This window comes from Scaptodrosophila lebanonensis, unplaced genomic scaffold, assembly GCF_003285725.1.
Source record: "Scaptodrosophila lebanonensis strain 11010-0011.00,11010-0021.00 unplaced genomic scaffold, SlebRS2 tig00000053-arrow-pilon, whole genome shotgun sequence".
NCBI classification, from domain to species: domain Eukaryota; kingdom Metazoa; phylum Arthropoda; class Insecta; order Diptera; family Drosophilidae; genus Scaptodrosophila; species Scaptodrosophila lebanonensis.
This window is the reverse complement of record NW_022060548.1, coordinates 12,581,625-12,603,412: the sequence shown is the minus strand read 5'-3', so window position 1 is coordinate 12,603,412 and position 21,788 is coordinate 12,581,625. Positions and strand designations below refer to the sequence as shown.

The following is a 21,788-nucleotide window of genomic DNA, read 5'->3' as shown; positions in this document are numbered from 1 at the left end:
TTGTTATTATTGATATTTTCGGTACTCTCTCTTTTTATTATACGCTTTATTTAATTAATACAAGATTACACCATATACCTGTCTTCTTCGATTCACTTCCAATTTGCTTAGTTGGTTCAAATAGTCGATATATCAATCCACAGAAAACTTTACTAATACTTTGCCATGCAAATTATATAAATTTTAAATATTTCTTTGTGTAAATTGAAATTGAAACTTTATAACTTACTTTATTGTTTTCTGATTTTAAAAATGTATTAATAAATGAAGTGAACAGCCAATTTTTGAATGGTATTATTACATTTGTATGTATTTTTAATTATAATCAGAAAAATGTCAAGCTCTTTTTGGTTTGGTGATGTTGGCCGTTTTGTTTATAAGAATCTTTGTATATTTTATACATTACATAACAAATGCTTTAGATATTTTAGTTACATATATGCTTGTTTGCTTTTTAGCTATAAGCAAGGTTAAAATATTTAAGTGCAGTTACCGAAACTACAGTGTTTTAAAATAATGTCTGTCCTGCCTCTTGCTCTTCCTCCCAATCCCTTTCATAGCTCTGTATGTAAATTAAAGGTTTGCTTAACAAAACATTGCACTACCAACTTACTTAAGCAACACACTTAACCAGTTATTTTATTTTTATGGCATTATTTAAGGCTTTCAGGCACACGAGCCGTAAGCACACACACGCACACATGTATCATGAACCCAACACGTATATTAACCCCAAATACCCTATTAAGTATTTATAAAATTGCAAATTGTTATTGTTAGACCCTTCGCAACATTCTGCATGCCTCAACAGAGTAACAGCAACAACAACAGCTATGGCGTTGGGGAAGGCAACATTTAAATACAAATTATAACAAACAAAAGTTTAGCGATGCTAAGCCCAACCTGCAACCACAACAACAACAACAGCAACAACAAAATCAACAGCAGTAGCAACAACAGCAAGTTATAGCGGCTTTACAACACTTGACTTTATGGGGCAATGCGTGCCTTACACCCACACCCACACCCACATATACACACACACATATATACGTACTCGTATATACTTATGCGGCGACTTCAACTAAGCTCCAAGTCTCTGGGCGCAGACATCCGTTAGTTAAATGGAAGCTTCCGCTTGCCACAAATGGGGGCACGGCACCCACTGCCGCTTCCGTTACAATTTTTCATCGCTGTTAAGTATGTGAGCGTGCGTGCGTGAGTTTTTAGGTGTGTTTCTGCGCACGTTTCACAAATAGTATAGAAAATAAAGAAACAAATTTATTTTTCAATTTCTCAAGAAAAGGCAGCCGCATTCAGGGAAGCAAGACCTGATCAAAAAAGTAACTCACACGCCTGCCACATCCACCTCCAATGCACACATGCATACCCGTTCTATAGCTCAAAGCGGTTTCATTTATCTTTAAAGTTGAGTCACTAGTTTGCTGTGAGAGTAGTGTTTTGCCTCGACTCGCAAATAATTTGTACTAAAAACGTAGTGTTTGCCAAAATGTATTACCTTCTTATTTCGCTAATCTTTCACCAGACCTTTATGTTTAGTTTATAGTACAGTTTTTGGTTTTCTTTCCAAAGTAGTTCATGTCCAATTTTTAATTAAACATTGTTCAAAATTTTCCATTCACCTCTTTTCCTGTCACATTTTGAAAAGAAGAAGACCAAGAATTTTACTAACAAATGGATACCTTACCTAAAGCTGTTTTTTTTTTTTTAAATCCGGAAACTTAACGTTGGCATATGGTTTAAATCCTTTTCAATTGGGATTTCTTTTTAAGCAACTAGTTCAGCTAGCAGCTAGTTAATGTTCTCCTGGGAAGAGCAGAAACATTCCTTAGTGCTACGTACTAGTTCGAAACACCGTTGGGCCAGTTCGTAATAACGGTCGACGGACAAATAGTTTGCCATCAGGCGACCCGCTAGACGGTGAACAATTTTCACGCTGCTGCTGTAAATGAAAATTCTCTTAACTTTTTTTTTATTACGCCTGCTGTTGGGTAGTTTTTATATAGTTATTGTTGTTGTTTGCTCGTTCACTCGTTGGAAATCAATTTAAATTGCTTACAGCATGCACAGCAACGGAGAGGAGGGAGGGGAAGGCAATAATGAAAATCGCTCGTAAAAAGAATAAACCAACAAGCCGCAGGCACAAGTTTTACACTTGTATTTAATGGTAGCTCGACATGAGGGTCTAGGCAGTAATGCGAATGAAATAAATGTGAGCGTTTGAACGGGACAGTGTAATTGAGTGTGTGTGTGTGTGTGGGGTGTGTATGTGTAAGAGTGTGTGTGTATCATACGAGTATGTGTCAGTTTGTTGTACCAAAGTTTTGCATGCTGTTTACATTAAGCTTGATTTTTATGCCACGCCGGCCATAAAATGACTGAGTAAGGCAAACCAATGTTTGCCGCACTTGGAAGGATACGCAACAGGCCGCACACATATGTATATAATTTGTTTACATGTATATATAGAGTATTATGTATATGTATATATAAAATACAGGCACTCCAACCTAGTTATATGCTGACAATTTTGCAAAATTTCCTCAGAAAAAGATTGATGATTCTAGTAAAATATTTCAGCTCTTTTATCATTTTAAATAATTCTTTTATATTGAAACTATACAATATATTTAGTTTAAAAAGTGAAACCATTTTGAATTGTTTAAATGCACGAATTAATAGTTATTAATACCAACCCGATAATCTATAAAAAGAAACTTATTCAAAAGATTCTCAAGTGAAAAATGTTTAAATTGCTCCATTAAATAAAATACAATGTATATATATTTTGAGTGGGAAATGAACAAGAGCTAATGGTAATAGTTTAATACCATTTTAAGCATTTGAGCTCTGACCAATAATGATTTCTGAAAGATTTAATTTAATTTTAAGTCTGAAGTTATTTTTTAAAGCGTAGTTATTTTTGTAGAATTTAATTTATAAAAATGCTTTCAAATTAAATTTATTATATTCTTGAACACTCTTCTTGCTATTTGATTAAATTGGGTGTGATTTTATGGATTATGTAATTCTCTTAATTAAAGAAAAATAATTAATATTTGTTTTTTCAGTGAGCATACATAGCTTCAACAACAATGACAATTTTTTATAAAATAATAGTATCTTTTACCAATTCCCTTCTGCCCGTTCATCCACTAACAATGATTGCACCACACGCACCGCCCGATCTAGACACCAACTTAGATGCATCGCTTCACAATGTCATTGAAAGTACTTGATTGAGAGTGGGATTAATATATATAATGTTTTGATTATCTTGCAGAGGAGCGGGTATGGAATCAAGGCATGATTTACTCACTAAGAAACTAGAACGTGAAATGCAACAGCTGCAGCAGCAGCAACAACAACAACAGCAGCAGCAGGCGCACCACCAACAACAGCAGCCGCATCATCATGCAGCGGCAGCAGCAGCGGCGGCAGCAGCTGTGGCACATCAACAGCCACACTTTCATCACAACCACCAGCCGCACCACCAGTTGCATCACCATCACCACCACCATCATCAGCAGCAGTTCTTGATGACGCCGACAGCGACCTGACCCGGCAGCGCCAATACCCCCACGCAGCCACCACAGCAACCACCACCACACCACTATCATCATATACCAGCGGCCGGCGCTGGCATCTACTCGTACGTATTGCCAGCGCCCACCCACATGGCTGCAGCATGAGTGGTGCCCCAATGGGGCTGCGTCTACACTGGCGATCCAATTTGAGTTTGAAAAGCGCGCACAGCATAGCGCATAAGTCTCCGCATGTAACGGATGCATGCAGTGCGACATTTAGTTGTAACGGAAACAGAAAAAAAAATACAAAAAAATACAAAAAAAAAAATATATATATATATATTATTACAAATAATAATTTATATGGCAACCTAACCCAGTTTAGTAAAATTTTTGGAGTCAAAAATTAGGTACCAAACAATGTGGAGGCGTGAATTAAAAATAATAACAAACAACAAAGAAAGAAACAAAACCGTAAAACAAAGAAATTGTAGTAAAATATACAATACGATAATGAAGCTGAGAACTAAACTACAATAGTTGACAGTTAATATAAATATATATATATATACATACAGTAAATATATATAGTACATATATATAGCGAGCTGCTAAAAGTTTTAATAACATTTCGTTCGTACACTTTCTGTTGTTCATGTTTTCATATACTTCTTATACTTATATGTATGTCCAGTTGATTTTGTTTGATCGTTTTTTGTTCAGCCAGCTTTTAGTTCTTCAAACGTATGGAATTGAGAAATTTTGCATGACATCACACAAAAATTATTTCCTCGATTTCAATGTTTCCCATTCCAAAAAAAATTAAAATCATATAAATGAATGAAAAGGAAATTAAGTATATTAATTAATGAAAAACATAATTATAGCTTAACCGAATGTGCCCTTTAAATAGCTCTCTTTCTAGAATTACTTAAAGAAGACGATGATTAAAAGAAATATGCATAATATTAAATAACTAGTAAGAACAATTTTGAAATCAGTAACAAACAAAAAAAAAAATCAACAACAACGAGTCGAGGACGCTGGTCGCATTTTTACGTCGGTCGCGTCATCAAGAAATTGTGAAATTTATAGCAAGGCAAAAAAAAACTGAACGCCGGTTTCGAAAATCTATTTGTTACAAATTATAAGAAATTGTGCGCAATTTGTAATTTAAAAATTAATAATTCGAAGAGACACACAAAGTAGAGGGCAGCATGAAAACAGGTGCGCTGCTCATGCAAATGGCAGCTGAAGCAAAGACTCGAACTTATTTTTAAACTAGCACAGATCAGTGGCAACAACAGCAAACAGCAACAAAAACAACAAGAACACTCTGAAATCTAAACTCAAAACTCAAAACTTTCCGCCCAAAATGTTATTTTCTGCAAAGACTAAACACTCGAACTTGAAACTGTTAACTAAAACAACAATTTTTGCCGAGCCCGGCCAAGCCCATCCCACAACAAAAACAAAAACGAAAACACTAAAAAGATGTCTAGAAGAACAACAACTCCTACTCTCCAACTTTCCTAATAACTTTCGAAATGCTAGAACAATCAACACAATTTTCTTGCTACCAACCAACGATACAATACTGGGGGCGGGGCAGTGGGGCGGGAGTCGGCCATTGGTGCAGGCAGCGCGCAGAAAAGCAGGCAACACTTTTTACGAGTACATAAAATCAATTACATATCATCTTACGTAGCAACAACAACAACAACAACAACAGTAACAGAAACAGCAACAACAACAAAATGTAACATCATTTAAATGCATAATAATGAAAACTCTAGCTAAAGCTAAACTTACAAGCTTAAACATTGACAAAATGTTGAAAATAAAAGACAAAATAACTAAAACCTAATAATAATAATTATGAGATAACAACAACTATGAGGAAAATATAACAAATATGTAAACAAAGGCAAGGCATAGGCGTTTAAGTAGTTAAATACAACAACAACAACAACAACAGCAGCATCAGAAGCAAAAGCAGCGCGCTTTTATTTAAACTTTTACAAATGGATCGATATATTTATAAATATATACTATACACATAGATTTGTATATGTATTTGTATTTTATTTATTGGTTGCAGTTTCTCAGCATTGTTCAAACTTTAAGCATGCATAAATGTATTTTTTAAATTTACCAAAGTTGTCCTTACTACTAAATAACAATTAACAATTATTACAACTACATCATTTGTTAAATAAAACAAAAGCAACACTTATTTAAAAGCAAGCTTAGTTTAAAGTAAACAACTAGACATACCAAAGGCATATTTGAAAAACAAATAACAAAAGAAAAAACAAAACAAAAAACTAAATGGACAAAAAAATTAACGAAAAGAATGTCAGCAGGCAAAAGCGGAATGGAAAAGTATGCTGGACGTGAAACAGTCTTCAGCTGTTGAGGGAAACATTGTCTTAGTAAATGGTTCGTTTAATCTAATATCTTCAGAGTTGTTAATCATTTACGGACTGTTTGTCCATGCTTAACCATTTCGTGAGGCCCCTGACCCTCTTTCATGAAAACTATATGTTATAAATAGCAATAATAATTGGTAAATAGCATTGCCCTTAAATCATTTTTTTCTATTTTAAATACTACAAGTATATGTAGTTTTATATGATAATATCATTTCTCTTAACTTTAGTCAAATGTAAAAGCATATTCCGTCCAATTACATTTCTTACTTTCAATTCTGTTCTCTGCTCTTCTCTTGCCTACTTTCTGCCTCATCCATCATACATACATGCATACATGCATACACAATACGAGATGGCGCGTTGGTCGCTCTTTCTCAGCAATAAAACATTATCAATAAATTAAATAAATTTAGTGAACTGCACACACATGCGCGCAGCGGCGAATACAGCAAGGTGTTAGTGTTAGTAAAAGGTCTAAGAATAAAGTAAAAGACAAATTATATTGTACTAATGCATATCATTAAATTGCGCCTTTTAAACAACTACAAAACAAAAATATTTACAACTAAAGCTAAGAGTAAATAATATACATAATATAACAATTATTAAATATACAATTTACCAAAAACGAAAAATATATAGAAGCTATGCCTAACAAATATTTTCGAAACTAATTTTTAGCGCTAAGGGTTGGGAAGCATTGAGGGGTGGCACAACATCGTTTCTGTGCAAATGATGCAACAAAAGAAAAGCAATGAAAATGCATAACAATTAAGTTCCCATCATAAGCTTTGACTGTAAGACATGCGCGCGTATGTGTGTGCGTGTGTGTGTGTGTGCGAGAAATTCGTGCAATTTCGAAATATAAATACATAATATAACAACACAGAAAAGAAACAACCGACGCGCTCGCATTTCCAAATCGCAACAAAACAAACCATTCAGAGCATAAGCTGTATTTCAAAATTTCAATAATTTCGATTGAGTTCAAACACAAACACATTTTTTATAATCATCGCATACAGTACTCGTATTTGCTTCAAATATGGTGAAAACATAGCTTAAAAGACAACATGCCGTGCACTGACAAAGACAAAGAAAAGAGGCGTGGTCTATCCTAGACCCAACATACAACAGATACTATATAAGTATAACTGCCGTTGCGCTTATGTATTCACATTATTCATGCGTGTTTTATCCATTAGATCTACATTTCGTATACTTTAAAGTGCGCCTTTTTTTGCCCAACTCATACACATACATACATTTTAAATACATACTATACATACTTAGAGAGCAAGGAGTGCAAGGACTTGCATTGCGAATATCTAAGGCATTAAGTAAATGGAAAATTAGTTTATAAACGATGAATAAACTAAAAACTAAACTAAACAATATGAATTATGGGAACATTATATGAATATATATTATACATACAACATATATATATAAATACATTTTTGAAACAAACACTACAACAACAACAACAGATACATATCAGCAAAAGGAAGAGTTTTACGATAAAGCAAACGATGAGGATACATTTTACAACAATGCAAAATATTAGGCGATATGTTTTGAAGTGGTTTTCTGAATTTTTAAAGATGTAAGCGTAAAAAAGGCAAAGCAGTTACCAAAAACAAAAAAAAAACAACAACAACAAAAAATCATATTTGAACAATTCTAATAACAATGAAAAGACAGCAAGCAGCCCATATTTGGGGCAATTAGTTATAAATTGCATAGTTATAGAGTATTATACATTACAAAAATACATAGTATATGCATACTAAGTACTGGCATATATACTATATATATATATATATATATATATATATATATATATATATATATATATATATATATATATATATATATATATACACATAGGAAGAGTTCAAATGAAACAGAAATATGAAATTGACGAGTTAACGATTATGTGAAAAGATTCGGAACTTGAATGAAACAAATTGTAGAGCTCGCAGATGAATGTGTGTGCAAATTCTTTAATATTTGTTCATTTCTAATCCCACACTTGTCACCTTTATGGGTCTGCTTCATTTGGACTCTTCCCATAAACCTACATATACATACGAGTAAATATTTATAAATATATAGAGAAGCGTTGTATTTCTACTAACATACGTTTTTTACGTTTTGATGTACATTTTTTCATCCAACTTTGATTGCCTTATGTTTGCCTACCCCTTATTAAACTAAATTAAAAAAAAACTTATGAAACATTTTATTACTAATGTTTAAGTAATTTATATACTTATGTGCCCCACATTATTTAGTTGCGTTTTATGTGTAGCGTTTACTCTAGCATTTTCAATTGAATGTATTAATAAATGTAATTTGTTCGTTAAACAAAAGTCCCACAAGAACACTTCTTTTCTTTTTCAATTTCATTTCCATTTCCAACTTATACAACAATGAGGTCACGATGAAAGGCAAAAGTACGCATAAACCTTAAAGAAACGAATTTTAAATTAGTGAAAATTTTTGCAAACTTATACAAATACATATATACATGCATATATATATAATATACACATACACATATATACAAGTACACATAAGCATTGAGCAGTCGGAGATCGGTATATATGTGTGTATATTAAGATAAGTCGAGAAAAACTACAACTACAGATGCGTACTAAAAAGTAAATAGACATGCTGTAAATTTGTTTATAACATTTCACAGACAAGGAAAAGCAAGTTGGCATTATGAAATATATATATATGTACACACACATAAATGCAGACATCTATATAGCCATATAAGTAGTGAAAATTGATATTTATTATTGGCAATATCAATGGATAGGAGGAGGATGCGAAGGATGTGTAGGCGTCGTGAAATGATTAATGAAAAAATTCAAAACATATCAAACTCGTGCCCGATTAAACAAGAAAATATAGTATGTATTATATTTAATTATATGAAAGCAGCAACAAATTATGCGCAGCAATTTTCAGCATAGAAATTATATGAATAATGAAAGTAAAACCAAATATAAAAATGTAATTTTTAACAGCATATTTAAAGCGCTCTCGAAGTGACGAAATGGGCGTGTTGTGGCGTTTATTTGCGTAACGTTTTGAGGAAACTTTTATCATTACAATTAACAAGCTAATTAAATCAATAAAAGCAACAATTTTAAGCAAACTACAACAAATTGCAAATATGTATTTTGAGGCTCATTTATTCGAACACAAAATGTTTTAACGAACGTTTCATTTTCAAACAAATTGAACAAGTTTTGCTAATATTGTAAAAAAAAATTGATTTTCAACAACAACAAAAAAAAGAGCGCAAGCTAAGAAAAAAATAGCTAAATATTATTATGAACTTATTATGAAACGGAAACAAAACGTATATATATATACATCTATAGATATATATATACATATATATAATATAAATATCAGCCTTGTTCTTTATATATATTTGGGAAAAGAAAAAACAAAACAAACAAAAACATACAATATATTAATAAATTATTAACTGCTATATTATAAAAGAAAAGTAAATGAAAACAACCAAAAAAAAAAAAACAAAAAACAATTAATACATAAATATTTAGCGAAAATATTGTATTGTGAGTTTAAATGTATTGTTGCATACGAAACAAAAAATTTACGGTAAAGCTATAGCAAAGAACAACAAAAACCACAACACCAACAACAAGAGATTGGCATTTTAGAAAACCAAGACCAGCTGAACACTAAAGAAAAAAAAAGCAAATTAATTAACAATAACGCAGACGAAGCGTCAAAAACAAACAAAAAACAAAAACAAATAGAAGTCGTGAATATATTTCAGATCATTACGAATGTAAGGAACAACAACAACAACAACCAGCGAACAACAAGTGAAATATTAAACACGCAAAATTATTTCAATTACATAATATCAGACACAACTTATTATTGTACTACAACAACAAATAAAACATATGAAAAAAATTCCAAAAAAAATACAAACAAAAACAAATAAATTTAATACAACATTTGATAATATTTGCCGCAGAGAAGCAGCGCAGTAGGCGTCGCAGCAGGCAGCGCAGCACAGCGTAGGCGCCACTTTATATAGTACTTACAAGAGGCCCGTAGGGTTGGCCGTTTGGGCAGGGCGGGTGCAATAATAACAACCACAACAAGAACAACAACAAATAATAATAATAACAATACAAATAATAAATAAAAACTTTAACAATTGTTTTGTGTAATTGTAACAAGCAAAGCGTTTCTTTTATTCTGTTTGAAAACCCCTCCCCTCCTCTCCCCTCGCCAACGTTCATGGCTTTCCTGAAATCGGATGAGCGATGTGCTATATTTTATTATTAATTGCGACTACGAGGGTCGGTTGAAGCGCTTACAGCATGAGAGAAAACTGCACTGATAACAAAAAGGCGGCTCGAAATTTCTATACATTTTAAAATGTGCGTCACTTTAAGAAGAGAAATTTAACTTGAATTCAATCGAAAGGATAGACACAAGTATTTCCATCTGGATTTATGTATTCAATAAAGCCAAAAACTGGGACTCTAAAAATTCCGTAGCTTCTACGTGAAAAACAGTTCAACAAAATTGTTTGCTAATCAGCTATACTGCGTATATATATACCTTTCCTCGTTCATATATATTATGTGTACTTATACACATATATTTGAGATCTTACTTGAAGCTGATTAACAATGTGAAACCTGAGCTCGGCGTGCAAAAACGGGTCTCTCTTACAAATATTTACCCTCGCATTAGAACCAAACCCTACACACAGTAGAGAGTGTCTGTGTCAGTCGCTACCTGAGGCTTTGATTGTCTACCTGTACATCAATGGCAAGAGTATTTAAGTCGGTTTTAGACACCCTGTATGCTCTAGCGATGCTGCGACAACGCCTAATGAGCAAAGTACGCACTCGAAACAGTTGAAGTGCGGCCGAGAGAGGCAACAGTTGTATAATGCGCTGGATCTTCATTTTTCCCATCTTGCTAGCTGTTGGAGGAGCTCAAGCACAGTCCGCCAACAAGGTGTCCTGCAAGGATGAGCAAGGCAATGATGTAGATTGGTAAGTTATAGTATATATTAGGGAGGGGCAACTATTTGAAGTGGACCCAAATGTGTTATCAGTTTGTTTCTTAACAAGAGAAGAGGTGGGAGGCAGAAGAGACTGAGAAAGGTCTATAAATAAGTCCAAACAAAGACCCAACATTAAACTATAATATAAATCGCATGAAGCTAAAGATTGTGAAGGTGAAATGGAACTCAATCTCTGGAAGAACTGACTAGAATATTTCAAGTTGAAAGTTTTGAAGTTAATTATAGTCGCATACTGTAGTTTGTCTATTCCCAGATAGGTATTCCAAATCGGTCGATTGTTTTAATGATACGTTCGTCTTCTCCGCTCTATCAATGTATGAGTTGCTGCTTGTTTATAATTCAGCTACAAGCTTCGACATCTGAACAAACTCTGCGATTATTTGTGGTTTGCCTTCCTTTTTTCAGGTGGTACATTTATAAGCTGCCCAAGCACTTTAATTTGGCCAGCGGTGCAGGTGGACAGGATATTTCGGGTTTGCGCTACCTTTATGTGACCAGCGGCAGCTATGACAACTGGCAGCTATCCGGGCGACGCATTGGAGATCCCGACTCCCTAACAGCCCGCACTCTGAGCCCCCTCTTCCGCGACGAGCGTAACGTTCTACTGGCCGCCTACAATGACGAATTCCCCAATGGCACCGTTTCCGTGACGGGTGGTCATGCGAAGGGTGTAGTGGCGACTGATGGACAGACAGGTGTATGGCTGGTCCATTCGGTGCCCAAGTTTCCCACAATACCCGAGTACAGTTATCCCACAAGTGGCGAACAGTATGCGCAAAGTTTTCTTTGCCTAACACTTGATGCGGCGGGTGTGGAGAAAGTGGGAGAGATACTGGTCTATAATGAGCCGCACTTCTATTACGAACGCAATCCCTTCCACCACACGGCCGATGAGCAGTTCCCCAGCCTGGAACGAGCTCTCCGCCATCAATGGCGCACACAGGAACCATATCAGAAGGATATCGAGCTGCAGACCTTGGGAGGCAAAGAGTTTCGTGTATTTGGCAAGAGTCCTCGTGCCAATGTGGAGCTCTATGCAGATGTTGTGGCCCCGGCGTTGGATGTGAATCTTTTCGTGGAGGCTTGGCGGGATGGTGCTGGAAATTTGCCCAACAGTTGCAGTGCCTCCGACAAAGTCTACAATGTGGAGGAAATTTCAAGTCCAGAGCTTTCTGTGGACTTCAAGACCACACACGATCACTCCAAATGGGCCGTCTCGGAAGAGAAGGGCATAAAGGTGCATCGTTGGCGTATTGGTGGGACGGATTGGACCTGTGTTGGAGACATTAATCGCCAGCAGACTCAACTAAAACGCGGTGGAGGCACTGTTTGCCACAAGAGCTCAACAATAGCCGGCCTATATCGCAAACTTGTCGCTAACTATGACAAATGTAATTGAATTATAAATCTACCGAAAATAGAGTTCTGAATGCGAATTTAATGAATAATAAACGATTACATCAATAATAAATAGTAAAAATATTAAATATTACTAAATATTACTATTAAAAATAGTAAATTAACTTATTTAGCTCTCTATTTAAATTGGTGAATCCTATAGATATACTTTATAAAAAAGATGCATGTTATTAGTATTTTCTGATCCGAGAGAGAGTTTGTAAAAACTTGTGTTGCTCTTCAGATGATAATTCGGGCATTTACAAATCAACCTATATTTCGCAACTTGATATTTTTCAACATATTCTCAAATGGCAAATATATCTTACAGATACTTTTCAAAATTTACCGCAAAATTTATATAAACGCCACCTAGCGCTCATTGTGCTGCAACAAGATGGCGTCACTGCGCATAGCGGATTCTTCTGGCGAGGCAAATGAACAGCTGTTTTGCGAACACAGCGAAGGCCACAAACCAGAAGAAGGAGATTAGACAACGCGACTAGGACGAAAAATCAAAGCCTAGCGAATTCTTCACAATCCCAAGACATTCCAAATTTTCGGCCTCATTATGTTTTGCTGCCTACGCACCTGCCTTAATGGCGGGCAGCTGCGTAAGCCCACAATGGCGGCAAATCGTCACCGAGAGCCCGAAATCCACTTGGACGCTGCGCATATGGGTAAGTCTGGCAGAGAGCAGCTAGCAGACTGATTCAAAATCACCTTAAATCTGCAGGACCCGACGTTATATTGCTGTCGAATCAACTGCGGGTCACCGGCACCGGTGGGGTACTAGCCACCGCACCTTTAGTGCAATCGAAATCATATTTCGAGGTGAAAATCCAACAGAGCGGTAGCTGGTCCATTGGTCTGGCCACGCGTCAGGCTGATTTAGCGCACAAAGTAGGAGGCAGCGACCGGGAGTCCTGGTGTCTGTCGTCGGACAATGCCACACGCCACAATGATGAGGAGCATCGTCCAGTGGTGGCACCCTGCACGCAACCGCCGGCCGGTAAATCAACATCAGCCATTACCACCAGCGCCAATGGTATTCTGAACAATAGTGCTGCGGCTGCAGCCGGTCTTATTGCCATAGAGGATCTACAGGAGGACCTATTGATGACCACCGGCAGCAGCAATCCAGCGCCTGAATCTGGCGACCTCAGTGATGCTCTCCTATCGGCACCACAGCGCAGCTTTCCCGACGAGGGCGACATTGTGGGCGTGGCCTTCGATCATGTCGAATTGAATTTCTATTTCAATGGCAAGAACCTGGAGGTGCCGTTCAGAAATGTGAAAGGCGCCGCTGTGTTTCCAGTTATTTACGGTAAGAAATTGAAAGTCCTATTGCCTGTTTGAGGCTTACCTTTTGCTCTTTGCAGTTGGAAATGGCGCCATTTTGGACATTATTCTAGACAATTTCACATACGGCCCACCATCAGGTTTCGAACGCATATTGCTAGAACAATCCTTGCTCTAAAGCCCAGATAGACACACGTAAAGCGTTCCTCGTAATAGGTTTTAAAGTAAACAAATATCGAAACATTTCTAGTCCGGCATCCCAAAAGTATTTTTTGTGTAAGGGTAAGGAGATAAAGGGTTTTCCGTGTATACATCTCTTTATATACAATACGATATGTTTGTAAATTATTTATGAGAAATTTAACTGAATTCGCGACTGCTTTGTATTATACACATTCAAAAGTATTTCCAAGTAGATTATCAAAGCACAGATCTTATATGCTTAGTGTCTTACATTCCTATTCATACAGCACTAACGGCAACAAACTAACCAAAGTTATTGAATAAACTACATTTTAGCTTGAAAAGAAATTACTTTTTAAATCTACATATAGATTTAGAAAATGCTCCCTACACTGCAAGATATCTAGATGAAAAAGATATAAGTACTTATCGCACCCATTTGTGAGCATAGTTAGGACAATTAATTGCACTTTTTCTCCATTTAGGTTTGGTAAAAATAATTGCAAGTGTGCCGGAATATTATATTGTATTTATATGTATATTTATTTACAGCTGTTTGGCACTTCATTTTCATTATATTTATACTACGTATTTATGCACTAAAACGCAATTGTATCTATGTATATTGAACTGTATCTAACGCTTGCAAAACTGACGACATAATCCGTTTACGGACAATAATTGATGTTTGTAAAGTGTCTACGTAATTAACCGATAAAAGACCATATAGAAGACAAACTTTATAGCTGGCCCCAAATAAGAATTGTTAATCTGTCAACAAACAAGCATACAAAAAATGGCGTTTGCTGTAATATTTCAAAAATATATGAACAAAATTGATTGAACTTTCTGTATGTATATATATATATTTAACTTTCGGCATTAATACCAAAAATTGTAAGTGGAAAAGCACATCCACGTAGATGTCGAACTGCTGCCGTGCAGTGTTCGTTGAGCAAGCCAAGGCCGGCGCTACATGGCCGGGAGAGGCGAGATCATACAGATTCACATTGGCCAGGCGGGTGTACAGATAGCAAATGCTTGCTGGGAGTTGTATTGCCTCGAACATGGCATACTGGCGGACGGCAGACTTATGCAGAAGCCCTGCGATGACTCCTTCCTCACGTTCTTTGAGTTCACGAGTCAGCAATCGTGCGTGCAGCCGCGTCTCGTAATGATTGACACGGAACCGACAGTTATAGGTGGGTGGTTAGAGCAACAGTGGAAGTCACTGAAATTTAAACCAACTATCCACCAACTTACAGATGAGATACGCACGGGTGCGTATCGTAATCTCTTCCACCCGGACACTCTAATATCTGGCAAGGACGATAGTGGCAGTAATTTTGCTCGCGGCTATAACCTGATGGCCAGTGAGCTGCTGGAGCGGGCCATGAATGCCATACGCCGCGTGGCCGATCGCTGTCGCAGTCTGCGCGGCTTTCTCGTCATTCGGGCTATAGGCGGGGGCACTGGTTCCGGCTTGGGGACTCGCATTATGGAAAAGCTAGTGGAGGAATTTGGACGCAAGATTACGGTCATTGAGTTTCTCGTCTACCCCTCGCCCTCGTATGTATATTTTCACCATTTTCTGGGCTACTCCAGAAGCTAATACTTTAATGTTCAGCATTTCACCGGTAATTGTGGAGCCCTACAATGCACTGCTAGCCACGCACTTCTCGATGGACTGCGCCGATGTCTCGTTTATTGTGGATAACGAAGCGTTGTACGATATTTGCGCCAATACTCTGAATGTACCTGCGCCCACCTATACAAATCTGAATCGTATTATCGGTCAAGTGGTGTCCGGCTTCACCGCCACGCAGCGCTTCTCGGGCCATCCAAATGTTAGCTTCCAGGAGCTGCAAACAAACCTGGTGCCCTATCCACGCATCCACTACCCGCTCATCAATTACGCGCCCCTCGTACCCATCACACACTCCATGTACGTCAATATGTCGACGGCCCAGTTGACCGGCCAGTGTTTCCAAATGAGCAATCAAATGGTGCGCTGCAATCCCGCACACGGCAAGTACATGGCCTGCGTGTTGCTCTATCGCGGCGAAATTGCACCGAACGAGATCAACACGGCACTGGAGAGTATCAGACGGGCCAAGGCCTTTCGTTTCGTCGATTGGTCGCCGACAGGCTTCAAAATAGGCGTGTCCCACATGCCGCCGGTGTACGTGCCCAGCGGCGATCTGGCGCCCACAAGTCGCGCCTGCGTCGCCATCTCGAACAATACCAACATACGCATCGCCTGGTGTCGTCTGGTCAACAAGTTCGACAAGCTGTACCAGAGGCGCGCCTTCGTCTATCACTATGTGGGCGAGGGTCTCGAGGAGGGCAACTTCAGCGAGGCGTCCGAGAATATATGTCAGCTGGTACATGATTATCTTGAGGTGGATGCCTCCGGCGACGCCACGCGCCAGGGCTCGGATAACGAAGGCGACTGAGAGAGAATTGTAACCCATAGCTATACATACATAGCTATAGCGTGTTGTATGCATCATCATGTTTTCGCAACCTTCATCCACCTGGCCACATTACAGTTTCTTTTTCGGGATCACTTTGAATAAAATGCAAAATCGATTTGTTCGGTAATTGCAGCAATTGCGCTCGAAATGACTTCATCATCCCATAAGTAACCGCTTAGGGGCCCTGCGCTCAAAACAACTTCCCACTATGTGACGCGATGTCCAAATTAAGTATTTATGGCTCGCAAAAACAAACATCGGCATCTCCCGCACATCGTGCAGACCGAGAGCCGGCAATTTTCGTTGCTTGACCCCAACCAGCGTCGCTTCACTGAAGCCTATAATTAAAATGATCACAGTCAAGGGTTTAGCACGTACCGAGGCAAAAGTCGCGCTTATCGCGATGCCAAAAGGCAGTTACAGGACAAGATCCTCTCAAACTTAATGATGGTTGCATGAAGTAATGCGTGATTGCGAAGAATTGAAAAAGCGGTTGCGATTATTCAAACGAAAGTGCCCGAGACAAGGAGAGCCTTTAACAAGAGGACCAAGTAGTAATATCTGAAAAATCATTAAAAAATCAATAGTAATCCATCGAAACTCTTTAAGCTTTAGGGAGGGATTATAATATGAAGGGATACACATAATACACAGTAACAGCTGAGTCTGTTTAAACTGATGTTGATCATCGTTAAGGAAAGAGCTATGCAGATCTTTACTTAGACAAGCTAGGGAGTCTTTGGATCCTAACCTCATCTCACCTCGTTTATAGCTGAGTATTACCGAGATGGTTTCCGTGCCAGGATTGTCCTCTCAAACCAATAGTTCAAAATAATTGAAATAAAGAAACTTTGCTTTAGTCAGATAAATAGTGTACATTTCATTCTTTTCCAACAAATGACATTTTCGTGGCAATCCTATCCGTCAAAGATTCTCTTCAGCTCCCTCTTCAAACGATGATCTACAATTTTGTAAGACAGTTTGGAAGTGCACTTACAGATCTGAGGTGTAGTTTTCGCTCACGATCGCATCTCCAACTTTCAGACACGCTTAACATGCGTTTATCGATGGGACCAACTGGTGATGCGCCGCCCTCCCCCTCCCTTCGTCGACATATCTTAGCTTATCAGTTTGTTGGTTTGCTGCATCCTTTCCGTTGCTTCCCTCGAAGTTCTTATTATTTTTGTGAGCATTATCATTAATGGACCCTTCTGCAATTCTTTTGTCTTGCTAATCTTAAATTTTATACGCTCTGTGTTGGGGCAGCGTGAGAAACGCTGCGTGTGTTCCACCAACCAACTGAAGGCACAAAAACAACAACAACCACAGCAACAAAGTGTTAATGAGCTAAAGGAAATGCGAAATGGCAAATGGGAATGACGCCTTCAAGGCTCCACCAAATGAAGTTGTTAGAGTTGTGCGAAAATTGGTTTATTTAGCTAATAAAGCAATTTTTGTCTGCGTGGAGAGTTTCGGTATCTGACAGTTAGAAGTCGAGCCTTTAGCAAAGGCCAAAAGATGTAGAGGTAGTGGAATATCTAGTTAGGTTTCTGACTAACATGACCTTCTTTATTTATGTACTAGTCCGTGGGAAATGTGCGCGCGTACCGACACCGCGGGCCGATTTATGTTTACGAGTATGTGCCCAGTATGTGCCAGCGAGCACCCGCAACTAAAGAGCCACTAAAGAAAAAAATTAAACAAGCTTCGAGTGAATTAATAAAAAGCGCCAAGCGAGGCGGCCACGCATTAAACGACACACAATGCATGGCCACATGTGGCCGCCTCGTCCACCACAACCAATAGATGCCACAATGATGAAACCACAACTGACCAAAAGACGACTCCACGGCATAACACAACACAACCCAGCACAGCGCAGCTCAACTACGCCAAACTTAAGCCGAGGGCAAGCATTTTGGAATTGCAATTTTCGACTTCATTTCCAAGCGACCTGGACGTACTCGTGCGTCGTTTGGTTGCCCCGTCTTTGGCCCATTCGTTGCATTGTGCGCAGCCCGGCAACACCTACCAAACACAAATGTAACCTGCCACAGGGGGCTGCGGCTGGGGGTGGGGGGAGCGCTCAGTGCAAACGCAGCAAGTGTTTCGATTTATGTTTTTGCGCCTGCGCGCAGTCAAAACACGCCTCGCTCCACCACAGTCGTCCACACTGTCCACACAGTCTCGATCGCATTCACAGTCGCTGCATTTTGCTTTTTGCTTTCTGGTCTCTGCTCTTGGACAGCGTTTCACTGCTGGCGTTTTCATTCAAAATGTTTAACTATGCACGGTCTGTCAGTCTGTATGTCTGTGTGTCTCTCTGTCTGTCCATCTGTCTGTCCATCTGTCTGTCCATCTGTCTGTCCATCTGTCTGTTTGGCTAAGCGAGCGAGCGACCACTTGTTGCTCTTTTATTCATTCAATTTGTCAGTTTTGCACTCGCACAAAACAGCCGAGTCTGCCATCGCTTGGGCATTGGGAGAGGCAAGCTGTGGCAAGGCAGCCCCAAAGTCAAAAGGTTATCGCCACACTTGCAACATTTTTACAGCCTCATCATCATCATAAGCCCGAGCCAATGCTAGCCTCAACTTCAAGTGCAACATGATGCCGCAGTCGTGCGCCTCACTCCATGTTTACATGGCAAAATTATTAGTGGTAATATTTGTGAAATATTTGTTTTCTAATCTGTAAACACCAATCATATTAGCAATTTGAATATGACAGCCGCCGCAGATGCAGCAGCCTCGGCAGCCTCGGCAGCCCCAGCAGCTCCAGCAGCAGCAACAAACAGTTACAGACCTTGTTGTGTTTCTTGGCTGTATTACAGTCGAACCTTTTTGTAGCGAATTAACTCTGGGAGATATATGAGATAGTTGGCTGTGGGGCCACAATTAATTTCCCAGCAAGAGATAGTCGTTTAAGAGCACCACTCTCTCCTTTTCAGTGGACTTAATAAACCGATCGATATAATACACACCACAAGTAAATGGTTCAGATATTTTAGAAAGGTTTACGATGAAGTGGAAATTGGTTTAAGGAATGGTTATAAACTAACGTAATTAAACAACGTGCCAAGGTTGTTCCTTCTAGCTGTTATGTCTATAAAGTAATCGAAGTTCATACAGACGGACAAACGATCAGATGGACGTACACTCATTACACAAATTGGTCTTCTTTTGGGAAGGAAATTTATTTCCTCAGCTCACATCCAAATACTTTCGATTATGTCTACTGTAAAGAAATATTACTGTACGAGCCTGTGGCCAGAGTTGGGTGGGTGGGTAGGTGGGGCGTGAGTTATTATCTATTCAATTGTTGCGTTTGGCTGCTTCCTAGCATTTCTGCATTTCCTCGAGCGCATTGCAGACTTTGTTGCTACGAGTATATTGTGTTGTTTTCTTCCCATTTTATATCTCATATTTTTCGAGACTAGCTAAATTAATTGGCTAATGTCGCTTGCGGTTTTATTGAAATAAGCGCCCCAAACGCTCGCCGCCTGTGTAAATGATGAGCATTAGTTGGTGTTGGCCTTTATGATAAATGCATTCGCCAAGACTCGTTAGCGAACACTTAAAGACACCACTCTCTGGCTGACTGACTGATGCATGGCAGCCATTAGCAAGCCAATTGACATACTCTTGACAGACGCAGCGAACGTCAGGCAAATGACTGGTTAAGTGCATGGAATTTATCATAGGCCATCACTGGGTTCGGTGCTGGCCAAAAATGGCACAAATAACGACATAATTTGGAGAGCAAAAAGAAACAAAAACACCAACAACAACAACAACTAAAGAGAGTGGATGAGAGAGAGAGAGAGAGAGAGATGCAGAGTCATAGACCCAGACCCAGACGCTGGCGATGTCGATGGCGACGCGTATGCAAATGGGCGCCCAAAAATGGTTGTAAAATCGTTAGGCCACTTTGGCTCTTTGACTGACTGACTTGACTTGGATAAGCATCGTTGCATGTTGTTGTAGTTGCTGTTGTAGCTGCTGTTGTAGTTGTTGTTGATGCTGGTGCACTTTGTTTATAAATAATTCAATTAGCAATACAGCAATGCAAAATTAGTAGCTACATTTGTAGCACATGCCACATGCCACTCACAATTGCCGCAATCTGGCAGCCTTTGATCTCGACTTGCCCGGTGGCCTCAAACTTAACGCATGACATCATATGGAACATAATAGAATAACACCACTTCCACTAAATATCGAAGCTAATGTACTCTCTAAGATAAACACAAATGACGAGTGATTTCCATACAACTGTGTTGAGGAGACAGGAGTAACATTGTAAGATATCCCAGACACCATAGAGGTATTATTGTAAATATATCATGACTATTCATAGCTACATGTCAAAAGCCAGCCCTTTGTGGTTTAAAGCTATATGTTATAGTTATTGAATTTTTGTGTTCGAATATTTGGCTATTAAAATATTCTTTTTATGCTCTTTTGAACAAATTATTTGGCTTTACAAAGGAAAGAAAGCTGAAAAGCTGATTGAACTTTTCAGAAAAGACTAATTGTCAAGTGCTTTTAGTACGAATTATGAATCCAACACTGCTTGTTGAGAGAAAAATAAAGACTGTTTTCAAAGACTTCAACAAATACGAGTAACATCTATCCTTTATCCTTATTTTATTTTTGTGCCTTTTGTGGCTTCTTCTGTTAAATAAAAGTTTATTTTCGTTTTCAATAAGTTATTGTAGCTTTACAAAACGAAATTATAAAGATAACAGTGCAGCACAATCCATGAGGGGTATTCTTTAAGGATAGTTGTAACAAAATGCAGAAATAATACGCAGTCTCGTTAAACCAGAAAGCATGTACAAGACCGTTTTAATTAAATAGAGATAGATTGGCAATTATTTGACTTGTCTGATTCCTAGTTTATACAAATATTTCATTCACATGGACTGTTAATTAGAAACTTGCTTTACCAAAAATAATAATCAATTTATTCATTGATTCCAATTTAATTTATTAAACCAAAGACGTATTAGGATTTTTTAACAAATTAAAAATATACCTGCTTCCGCTTTGTTTCACAACAATTTAACTACTCCCCAACAGTAAGGGTATTTGCAAATAAGTATCTTAAATGCCAGTCGCCAATAGTTGTGTCTTAAAGTGGCCAACGGCTAGATCAAATGCATTTTTTAGCGTGACAGCAATTTGTTTATAAAAATATCAAAAGAGTGCAAACAAAAACAAAACAAGTAAAAAAGCTAAAGTCGGGTGTCCCGACTTTGAAATACTCTGTACATATGTGTACAATAATTATAGAAAATAAAAAAATTAAGAAAATAAAAAAAAAAATTTGATCGATT

At 38.1% G+C, this 21,788-nt stretch overlaps 3 protein-coding genes across 3 annotated transcripts; all 3 read left to right on the top strand.

Annotated features, from left to right (window-relative positions):
• The first annotated feature begins 10,934 nt into the window (after positions 1 to 10,934).
• On the top strand, positions 10,935 to 12,577 carry LOC115623899 (plancitoxin-1). Its single transcript, XM_030518453.1, has 2 exons — positions 10,935 to 11,058; positions 11,496 to 12,577. The coding sequence occupies exons 1-2, from the start codon at positions 10,952 to 10,954 to the stop codon at positions 12,487 to 12,489; spliced, it is 1,101 nt and encodes a 366-aa protein (XP_030374313.1). The 5' UTR covers positions 10,935 to 10,951; the 3' UTR covers positions 12,490 to 12,577.
• A 380-nt stretch (positions 12,578 to 12,957) lies between these two features.
• LOC115623657 (SPRY domain-containing protein 7) lies at positions 12,958 to 14,493 on the top strand. The gene is made up of 3 exons (XM_030518114.1): positions 12,958 to 13,168; positions 13,225 to 13,815; positions 13,871 to 14,493. The coding sequence occupies exons 1-3, from the start codon at positions 13,060 to 13,062 to the stop codon at positions 13,966 to 13,968; spliced, it is 798 nt and encodes a 265-aa protein (XP_030373974.1). The 5' UTR covers positions 12,958 to 13,059; the 3' UTR covers positions 13,969 to 14,493.
• Positions 14,494 to 14,819: 326 nt separating this feature from the next.
• LOC115623656 (tubulin alpha-1 chain) lies at positions 14,820 to 17,044 on the top strand. Its single transcript, XM_030518113.1, has 3 exons — positions 14,820 to 15,175; positions 15,239 to 15,542; positions 15,601 to 17,044. Exons 1-3 carry the CDS (start codon positions 14,950 to 14,952, stop codon positions 16,427 to 16,429), a joined length of 1,359 nt encoding a protein of 452 aa, XP_030373973.1. The 5' UTR covers positions 14,820 to 14,949; the 3' UTR covers positions 16,430 to 17,044.
• The last annotated feature ends 4,744 nt before the right edge of the window (positions 17,045 to 21,788 follow it).

Excerpts from the sequence above, each read along its gene's own strand:
- LOC115623899 (XM_030518453.1), top strand. The coding sequence starts at position 10,952 with ATGCGCTGGATCTTCATTTTTCCCATCTTGCTAGCTGTTGGAGGAGCT. Across the intron at positions 11,059-11,495 it reads CAAGGCAATGATGTAGATTG|GTGGTACATTTATAAGCTGC; the intron begins GTAAGTTATAGT and ends TCCTTTTTTCAG.
- LOC115623657 (XM_030518114.1), top strand. The coding sequence starts at position 13,060 with ATGTTTTGCTGCCTACGCACCTGCCTTAATGGCGGGCAGCTGCGTAAG. Across the intron at positions 13,169-13,224 it reads CTTGGACGCTGCGCATATGG|GACCCGACGTTATATTGCTG; the intron begins GTAAGTCTGGCA and ends TTAAATCTGCAG. Across the intron at positions 13,816-13,870 it reads TGTGTTTCCAGTTATTTACG|TTGGAAATGGCGCCATTTTG; the intron begins GTAAGAAATTGA and ends TGCTCTTTGCAG.
- LOC115623656 (XM_030518113.1), top strand. The coding sequence starts at position 14,950 with ATGGCCGGGAGAGGCGAGATCATACAGATTCACATTGGCCAGGCGGGT. Across the intron at positions 15,176-15,238 it reads CACGGAACCGACAGTTATAG|ATGAGATACGCACGGGTGCG; the intron begins GTGGGTGGTTAG and ends ACCAACTTACAG. Across the intron at positions 15,543-15,600 it reads CTCGTCTACCCCTCGCCCTC|CATTTCACCGGTAATTGTGG; the intron begins GTATGTATATTT and ends TTTAATGTTCAG.